Source organism: Solenopsis invicta, chromosome 6 (assembly GCF_016802725.1).
Source record: "Solenopsis invicta isolate M01_SB chromosome 6, UNIL_Sinv_3.0, whole genome shotgun sequence".
In the NCBI taxonomy this organism is placed as follows: domain Eukaryota; kingdom Metazoa; phylum Arthropoda; class Insecta; order Hymenoptera; family Formicidae; genus Solenopsis; species Solenopsis invicta.
The window spans coordinates 1,484,103-1,494,306 of record NC_052669.1 but is presented as its reverse complement, the minus strand read 5'-3'; the positions used below and the strand labels follow the sequence as shown (position 1 = coordinate 1,494,306).

At 37.0% G+C, this 10,204-nt stretch overlaps 1 protein-coding gene across 3 annotated transcripts in view; it reads right to left on the bottom strand.

Annotated features, from left to right (window-relative positions):
- The window catches only part of LOC105205239, a 64,215-nt gene that overhangs the window by 2,651 nt on the left and 51,360 nt on the right, over positions 1–10,204 (bottom strand). For all 3 annotated transcript variants that reach the window (XM_011174557.3, XM_026130735.2, XM_026130734.2), the window contains 6 exons: positions 4,614–4,838; positions 4,418–4,512; positions 3,236–3,373; positions 2,355–2,581; positions 1,384–1,604; positions 613–878 (listed from right to left, as the gene is read on the bottom strand). In XM_011174557.3, coding sequence (XP_011172859.1) covers positions 613–878; positions 1,384–1,604; positions 2,355–2,581; positions 3,236–3,373; positions 4,418–4,512; positions 4,614–4,838 — 1,172 coding nt within the window. The remainder of the gene's footprint in view (positions 1–612; positions 879–1,383; positions 1,605–2,354; positions 2,582–3,235; positions 3,374–4,417; positions 4,513–4,613; positions 4,839–10,204) is intronic.

Here is a 10,204-nt window from a genome sequence, read left to right as displayed (position 1 = left end):
ATAAATTTATTTTAAAACGTGTTTATAAAAAGATGTTATATTCATGTGTCTATAAAACGTGATCTGTCTTACTGTTTTCTATTTTGTACTCTTAGAAAATAGAAAATACTAAATAAATAATAAAAAAAAGAGAAAACTTATTTTTAAAAACTTATCATGTGAACACGTCATGTGAAATGTAAAATATATATCTTATTTAAAAGTAACAAATAAGTTTTTAGAAATAAGTTTTCTCTTTTTTTTTAATTATTTATTTATTATTTTTTAAATAAATACTAAATATTAAATTTGTTTTTTTATACTTAGTACACAAAATATTTCAAACAGTATTTTTATACATACATCCTTCAAATAAATATTTCTGTTACTATTTTCTATTTCAACTGATTATTTTCTCCAGCAGTGGCAATTATTACATGAATAACTAATGGTAAGTATTAATTAAATTATTTAAATATAAATAATTAACAATTTCTTAATTTAAATAAACGAAAAAAAGATTTTTTTTTCCGAAATATCTTTATATGCAAATTAACTTTTTATTTTAACATTAAGTTTAGCTGCAATCAAGATCGTGTACCGCGATTAAAGTCAATAAAAAATGACACTTACTAATTGTCAAGGAGTTTACGATATTGCGACGCTCTGGCGTGCAGAAACGCCAATCTGACACTCCAATAGTTATCAGGCAATTGTACGATGTCACACTCATGCTGAACTTTACGATAGATCGGTAGAAATACGGCCGGTGCTTCGAAATAGGCGAAACCCGGACGGCATAAATTTGAAGCGACAGCCTCCCTGTCCCTCATATCGGGACAGTCATAGTTCAGCAATTCGTTCCACTCATCCTGAAGGTCGCCTTCCGGTGATCCATCCTATTGAATATTATTTTAATTCATTAAGATTTTAATTAATTCTTTCAATACGTGATCTTTTTTTTATTACAGTAATTAATTTTTTACGCTGTCGAATATTAAACCGTGACGATCACAGTTGACCCAACAGTCACAATGTAATAATCCTTGAAAGTGAAGCAAGCGGTTTGAAAGAATGCAACAAAAGAGAAAAATATTCGAATATGTGTTCTCGAACTATTTCACAAATTACTTTTATTCGTTAATCCTTCGGGATATTTTAGATTTTCTAAAATTCAGGATTGTCATTGATTGTCATTCTGCGTGTCCTTTTGCGTTGGACAGATAATCTTTTATTAAAATAAATTCACGAGATTATTTAAAAAATAGTTACAAATACTTTTGTTTTAGTTTCAATATGAGAAAGCGTATTTTCCTCAATTTTAAGAGAACACATTCCTTAACCGCAGAAACTGATGTAGCAGTTTGCGTTGTATTTATACATTTTCTTTGTTTCTATTTTTACCACTGTAAAGTGGACATATGCGGTGCTGTCGTTCCTAATACAAAGCGAGTGTGTCCTTTTCATCACCACGTCGTTAAGATTAGTTAAGGAAACGGAGTTTCCTTTATTCGCCAGGCAAGAAGTAAGAGTACTGCTGAATCCGCATGATACCAACATTCCCATTATCAGAGAAGACAAGATTATTAATCGGAGAGAGAAGCTTCTTGGCACTTTCTGAAATCCTAGGTAATAAATGTTTAGTGTCTTTTAAACCTTTTTTACGACGAGTACTTTTTCTTTGTATATTACATAATGCAAACATGAACGTATCCAAGTTTTTTTTTTTTTAATTATCAAAAACAGGATGATGGGTTAATAATTCTGTTATTACATAAACAGCAATATTTTATGTCAATGAATTGCTTCTTTAAAAATAATTATTTTAGAACTTAAAATATTTCCTTATTCCTAATTGTGAATAGGATAAACATTAGGGTTTGTAAGCCATAATCTTTATATTTTTTTCCTAAAGAAAGAATAAATAATATTTTAGCACAAAGTACAAATAATATTTTAATACATGTAATTTTAATACAAATACTTGTAAAGTTTTTGAATAATAAATAATGTTATATTCTCATATTTGCATAAATTATATTGTTATGATTTAAAAATTAATTTATTAAGAATTAATTATATTATTTGCATCTAACCTAATACCCTTTATTTTTTATGATTAAAAATGCAAAAAGTTAATAAAAAATTTTAGGAAAGGGAGTGAATCCACTGAATCCCCCCTTTGGATATACCCATGAATCCAAAGTAAAATAATTTTCGGAATATGATAAAAAACTGCAAGAGTCAATCAGTGAGAGTTGCAATTTTTTTCCAAGGTAGACATTATTTGTCTTACGCGTTATTTTTAACTTTATGTTTTCATAAAATATCTTATCTCGTCGTTTCTTATCTTATCCATTCATGGATTACGTTACCTTGACCACCCAAAACGTAAAGAAGATTGAAAGATAGCGAGGAAAGCTCGTCATCGCACTCCGCATAGTTAACATGCACGAATTTCTTTATACGGTATATTCCCACGATGCTGCATGCGATACATACGATGGATGTGAAAAATACCAGCCATAAGCTGCGGCTGAAGATATTAACGTACCACCACTTCATATCAATCGCACCGTCCGACTGGACAAATAGAGAGTATCTAAAGGTGGAAAATATCATTTGTAATAGCATCTTGCATAAAAACAACTTGGTCGGTCATTACCAAGTCCGAATAAAAATTTGAAAGGAGCAGCTTACAAAAATTGATCGAAGATAGATATGTGAATGGAACTTCTTCTCTTTTAAATGAAACGAGATCGCGTTGCATTTTACTTCGCGATAGTATCTCGGTCGCAATTGTATGTACCTATCGTATGCCTGCCGCGTGCGTGATAAAGAAGTTTCCTCCCGATAACAATCGATCGGAAGACTTATCTTCGTACACCCCTTCTGCTTCTTTCCTCCCCCCGCGCGCACGGAGCAGCCGGCACGGAGGAGAAATTGCGAAAACGAAATCAGAAAGTTATTAGCCGAGATACGATCGCGGGTGTATATATCCCGATAGGCTGGTGCCTAACCGGAACGGGTTAATGACCGGCGTTAAAACCACCAGCTGAAAGAAAAGGTTTTCATCGAAAAAGCTCTCGCGGTGGGGTGGAGGGAGGAGGAGAGGGAGGGGGCGCAAGCTCGCGATAAGGGGACGCGCGTCGCCTCACGCGCTGGAGGAGTCCCAGAGGAGTTGTTGCGTTAAAAAAAAAGAAGAGGGAGGGGGGAGGGTGAGGAGGGTGCTAAAGTAATAACGAGTTCGACTTACGAGTTGGTCGTGAACGGCACGCTGTAGGCGAAATGGCTCGATGGGTATATATACATCGCCATGGCGATCAGCAGTGCGTGAGTATCTCCATTCATCAGCGTTGCGACGGTCGTATGTCTCGCTCTTTGGTAAATCGTCCTGCATTTTCGTCGAAAAGACGCCTTTATTACGGTGCCGCGCAACTCGCACGTCCAACACACCCCCAATCCCCCTCGCTACCGCCATCGCCGCCACCACCGCCGTCGCCACCGCCGCCGCCGCGTATCCCTTGTCCCTCTCCCTACCCGCTGCCCATCTACCCGCTACCCATCCTGATACTATACTTATACCTGTCTAGACGAATGAATCATGCGAGTATTTTGACCCACACCGGCGGCGTGGGTGTGGGTGGTACGCGGAAAATTGGGCAGGTTCTACGTACGGCTTCGTCACACATACCCCTTTGAAGAAGCGTCGCCATGAAAATCGTTCGTGTAAATGGTCGTCAGGGTGCTGATTACGGTCGCTTTGGCCACGCGGGCTGACGAGAGAGAGAGAGAGAGGAAGTAGTTGGCTAGCTCTGGCATTTAGAAATAATTTTGCGCGAGGTGTCCCGCATCGACGTAGGGGGTACCTGACTCTCAATGACTATCAGGAATCTATATTTATACAGGAACCTTGCCGAAATACTTGGCGATTCCGCTGCCAAGGTTATTTACATCGGCCATAAATCATTCTACATAGCGAAGTGGTGAAATCTATTTCTCCCTGCTGTCAACGCGAAAGGATGTTTAAAACAAAGCTTAACTATGGCTGCGTTTGCGTAGCGTACTATCAGCGCTCACTATTGCGTCGTTTTATCCTTATTTTACGTTTAACGACTGATAAGAATAGAATGACGGAATAGCGCTAATAGTGCGCTCTCTGAACGCAACTTATGAAAGGAAAATATACCACATTATACATTTCGCGCAATTTTTTGTTTGAGAGAAATTTTAAGTAAGACACCCTTGTAAAAAAATACTATTCAGCACTACTAGCACTACTGAACACCGCTGCATTACAGTAATGCAGTAACATAGTGGTGCAATAGTGCCTCAAAATACTACTGCGCACTAGTAGTGCTCATTGTCAGTAGTATTTCTCTACAAGGACAATGGCACTTTCCTTACGGATGCATTTTAGTGTATGGAGAATACTGACTTGAATTTCAAAGTTTCTTCTAAAATCGTCCAAATGTCCCCTATGAATCCCGTGACTCCGCTCTCGTTTACATTTATGATGATGTATGGATGCATCTGAAAGAATTCCACGTTAACGTTCGCGGTTTTGCGCTCGACGGTCAGGCGATCGGTTCGATCTTAAGAGAAGATCGCGTCAAAAGAGACCAAGTACTCACTAAATCTGTGGCGACAACGAGGGTCTTCCCACGCAAGTCGTTCACCACGTTGACACTACAGAAAGCGGTGTTGTTCGATCTTAACGCCTCGAGTTGCTCGAATTCCCCCGTGATCGCGTTCCAAAGCGAAATGTGTCCCGGTCTCCTCCGCATTATCCGAGTTTCCGCCCTGTTCTGCAGGAGTCTGACGCACATCTCCGCCGCGACATACGGAAGTATCGTCATCTGCAACAGTCGTTATATACGGTTGAGTATCACGAACGGATCGAATGATGGCACTCGCGAGCGAAAAATAGCGGTTTAAGAATGTTGTTTAAACTAAATTTTGATAAAAATATCCACCGCACCGATAGTAAGAGATATTTCATCGTGGCGATTCCACTATTTCGCTCCAAGTATTTCTGACGAATGCCTCCAGTTCCACTACGCGAATAAGCTACAAATCGTTCACGTAAATTCGCCTTTTGTCGCATGAATGTAGAGTAATAATTGACAAGTTTGATGTGAGAGGCGAAAAGCTTTTATAGTGACTGTGCTGTGTCAATTATCGATATGTAAGTGTGAGGAAAAACCAATTTGTCATGCATACAAACGAGAAATTACACTTTTTTGAAGACTATTGTAATTTGTATTGAAATGGATTATTGTTCAAGAATAAATCCTTGATGTTATGATCCTTAGTAAGAAAAGTTCGTGTTAAATTTGACACTTTCCAAATGATCTATCCAAATTTTTATATTGATTTATTACAAAATGAATATGTCAAAAAGTAATACAGATTATGTAAAAAATTATAATTTTTAAAGAATAATAATTTAACAGCAGCAACTAAAAATTTACTTAAATACAAATAAAAAATGTGTTTCGTTCGTTAAAATAGTTATGTGCGACGCCCGGGTATAATAATGTTGCTGCAAACAGTTTTAACACTCTAGCAATCAAGTTAAACATCCGATTCAATTTTTTAAATGGTTCAACATAATTATTTTCAGATATTTTAGTAAAATGTTCTTTCTACATAACACAAAAAAAATATAATCACAATTGTTTGATACAATTTGGAAACTAAGTATAGAAGTATATTTCTTCTGCAAAATTAATGTTTATAATATAAATATTGAAATATATTTTTTTATTTATTCATATCTTATAATTTGTTTCAAAACTATATTATTTTTATGTTATTTGTGTGTTCACTTATCCGTAAATTGTATTATTTTAACGTTAAGAAGTGTTAATTAGACACAAAATATTCAAATAACATAATATCGCATATCACATTATGTTAAATTACAACATTCGGTTATGCTAAAAATTCAACTAAAAATTGTTAACAGGAACCGACTGTAACACAAATGCAAAATGTTTTTTTCCTGTATTTAAATTATCGCAAAAGATCAAATCACTAAATTATTTTTGAGAAATTATGCATGCGGAAATTCCCAATAATGTAATCTCAGAATGATTAAGCTATTTTATTAAATGCTTCCTGTATCATTATCGATTCGATAAGAAGGAGATTTCACTTCAGATAAGATAATATACAATTTTGTTTAATCGAAACAATAAATTTAATTATTTGTGAGACTGGCACACAATGAATGTGGGTATATCCTAATTTATATTTACTATTTAAATATCGTATGCCACTTTTTATCATCGGTTGAAAAGAACGATTATAAACTAACGTTGCGCCTGAGGAAGACTTCAATGCTTGGCGAACGCTGTAACGCAAATAATAAGTTTCTTCAAAGAATGCGGATGACATCCTTGCTTTCGTCTCTTTCATATCTTTATTATTGCGCATCGAGTATTTTAAATCTAATAAACATATTTTCAACCTTTGATATGATAAGTAAAGTATCCATTTTATGTTATTGAATATTTTATAGATTATTATTTTATTTCTAATATGAAAAATATGATAATTGGGTCGTATACTAATTATTTATATATTTATTATAATTTTACTTCTTTTAATACAAACTTGTATTGAGTTGCAAAAGTTTCTACGTAACTTAACTTCTGAGTATTCTGAATCACACTATTCATAAATTGTCTTGTTTACACAATAATTAAGATCGAGTGCAATTTAATTTGTAATTTTATATGCGAGAAAGAAAAAGATTCTCAGAAACGATAAATTGCATGTAGGAGCACATAATATTTGCGATATTTTCTTGCATTTTGAACAATTGTAGACTAAAGATTATTCAAAAATGAGTCGAAAGGTTTGTATTTTATATTGAGGATTGTCAATTAAATCATTGCACCTCAAAAACTGCGTGTACTCTTGTTTGCTCGTTTTTTTGAGATAAAGAAAGAAAAAGTTATTTTGTACGAAGCGGCCATTAAGACGAAGCTTCTATAATTGAATAATTTGTTGTGCAAGATTCTTACATGTACTTGTTGACTAGATCTGAATATAATTAATTCGTGTAATGTGCGTTCTTAACTTATTTTTAACATTCTCGTCGTCAACATTGTGATTTATCTAGAAATTGTCTGCTAATTACAAACTCGGTTGTCAAGTTTCAATTTTGATTGATCAATATTAGAATGTTATTATCAAAGTACTGTCAACTTACTATTTTTTGAATTATATGGACATTCTATTGTTTTATTCATATTATTTTACAGTGAGATTTTCTGATATTGCAAAATACAATTGTATTATTTTCCAATCCTCTTTGCACGCCATACATACGTTTTAGTTTTTATAGAAAGGGAACGTGTGTCCGTTTATTCTGTTCCTTCGAAAAGTAAGAAACTAAAGAGGGGGAGGAGACACGCGGATGGTATCTGTAACGGCGATCTGATGGAATCTCGTCAAAAAGGAAGATCGCGCGATCGCAAAGATCAAAGTGAGATATCTTCGCCGAAGCTATAAGCAATTCCGTTCCCAATCTCCGCGAGGATGCAAATTATTATAATTGATTCCAAAGAAGAAACGATGGGAAAAAAGTAGGAGAGATATGGAAATTGGTGTGTGATCAGGCGCCTATAAAATTTTATTGAACGACATAATGCACCTGCAGTAGTGCAGTTACAATGTAGGGGGCGTTGTTGATCCGTCGGTCAACTTTAACCGGATATGATGAAAGAGTCCGTCGCCGATCAAGGTACTTATTACTTCAGTGCGATCAATGTGTTAGCGGACACAGGCACAGATATCGCGGAGATTTCGATGAGCCGAGCGCTCTTCGCTTTTCACCTTCCGGCGGTTGCGTCCGCGCACAGATCCCTCACGGACGTCAGTTTTAACTGCGATATATTTACCGTTTTACCGTTAGAAGTACACCCTAAGTTTCCTTCGTAGTTGTCCTTTCCAATCGTTTGGTCGGCCGGACGATAAATCAGCCGTTTATCAATCGCATTGTCGTCGACAACGAATTTACACCCTCCGACTTATTTTTGAACATGTACTAACCTGCGCTCTTTTCTAAAAACAGCACGAAAAAGCTTTTAGGAATTTTTCTTGGAAAGAAGGAAATCTGTATCTCGATATCTATATCGACTTTATCGTCGAGATGCTCGAAATATGTGTCCCCCGCCTTATGGCCAGTTTCGCAATCTCCGGTTAACTTAATCGGCTGATTTTTTTATTGAAATTGATCAATCGCATTGTCGTCAAGTAGAATTGACCTGAAATTACCGATTACGGTTTGACCATTAACCAGTCGGTCAAGTTAACCGGAGGTTGTGAAACTGCTCTTTAACAATATAAAAATTTAGCATACTCAATAGCGCGATTCGGACGGCACGCTGGACGATTCGACTCGTCGCTCCGTGCCCCCGATGCAATCGGCCACGCCTATCCGAAATCTTGCCGGTTTCGCTGGCGACGGAGATGTATGCGGAATGCGAAAAGATCGAGAGCGTTTAGAATACACGACGCGGTGCATCTTCGATTTGCGCGCATTTGAGATTTGAATCCTTTTGAGATCCCATTTGGATTTCAAATGTCGTGGGCCACGGGCCTCGGTCGCGCGGCTATCTCGTATTCACCGGGCCCGATCTTCTCTCGGTCGCCCCCTCCTCCCCCTGCCGTATTACGCTATCGTGCATCGACGACGACGTGGGCCCCTGTCGCTGTTGGCCGGCCGGTCGGTCGGTCGGTGTGCTCCCGCGTCTTGTGCCCTCGATTTCGGGATAGGCATAAAAAGATTCGATCGATCGATCGATCCGGTCAAGATCCGTGCACAAATTGCACCGACGGCGAATTTGAAAGTTTTATACAACGTAAGAGAGGGAGAAAGAGAAAGAAAGATAAGAGCGACGCATACCGAGCGATAGCTTTTGATGTTCGGTCGCTCGCGTGGCTCCAAAAAGAAATAAACAAAATTTCGTAGCCTGATGAAAGATGTTACGCGCCGCACAACTTTGCAATCGTAGAATTTTCAGATTGTTAACATTTTTGAGATTTCTTTGAGAAAGTTCTCTAGCAAATAACGCCTAATAATCGTATTACAAAAAGAGTTTCTTAATTTCTCCCCGAGAAATCATTCGACGCAGCTGTAATGCGCGTCTTATATATATAGGAATAAGTCTAACAGCTTTTTTAAATTATTGACTCTTATTCAATTCTTATTCCCTTTTCTAGAAACAAGTTCTTTAGATTGTTCTATTCGGTTACGATTATTTTGACAAATGATCTTCAACATTAAGAAAAAGATTTGCTTATAATAATCAAGACTTGGTGAAATAACTTGGATTAAAAGTTTAGTTGTATCATTAGAACGTTCAATTGAATTTATTTCATCAAAGTTTAGTAACTATCATCTAGGCTTGACTATTATTAATCATACTCTCCTTTTTCAGTGAGTTCAAGCGAAAATCTGTCTTGAGTTTGGAGTTCAGTATTTATCAGTATCCGTGACAAACGCATTTTCGACTTATTCGTCAGTGCAATGCTGTAATCTTGCCTGCTTATATCGTATGACTAAAGCTTGATCAAGAAGACACCGTTCTACCTTCTCAACAATTTAAAATATTACATTGCGTCTCGCACGTGACAGAGCGCTATCGTTTCTCGTTTAACGGCTTGGCACGAGCAATGCATAAAACATTTCTGTCGTCCAGCGATCGACAGGAAACGCACTTTCGCAATTTTTTTCACTTTCATGATTCTTGTTATTGCTATTTGACCCGTCACGAAGACTTCACGTAGACGTTGAGAAGAATATAATTATAGCAATTGTGTTATAATAATGGCTTGTAGAACAATAATATTAATAACAAAATAAATAATAAATTGTTTTTAACAACATCGATTAACACAGATATTAATCAAATTAATTTGCGAATTCTATTTCTTGGAGGAAGAATGATACTCTTCCTTCTTGGGGAGCAATCAGGGGGTGAGCTGCCAGAGCGTCTCAAAGAGCAATTTTTTTTTTTTTCAATAGGGTACCATGACCTTCTGCAGCCTTGTGCCAAACGAGCGTTGCATCGCGATATATTCCTCATCGTGCCGATTTAACCCGTTGACACCGCCGCCGTCGCCACCGCCGCCGCCGCCGCCGTCGCTACACATCGACGCAGAAGTGGTCGACGGTAGCTGACCGACTGCCTGGTGCCCAGACCCTTTC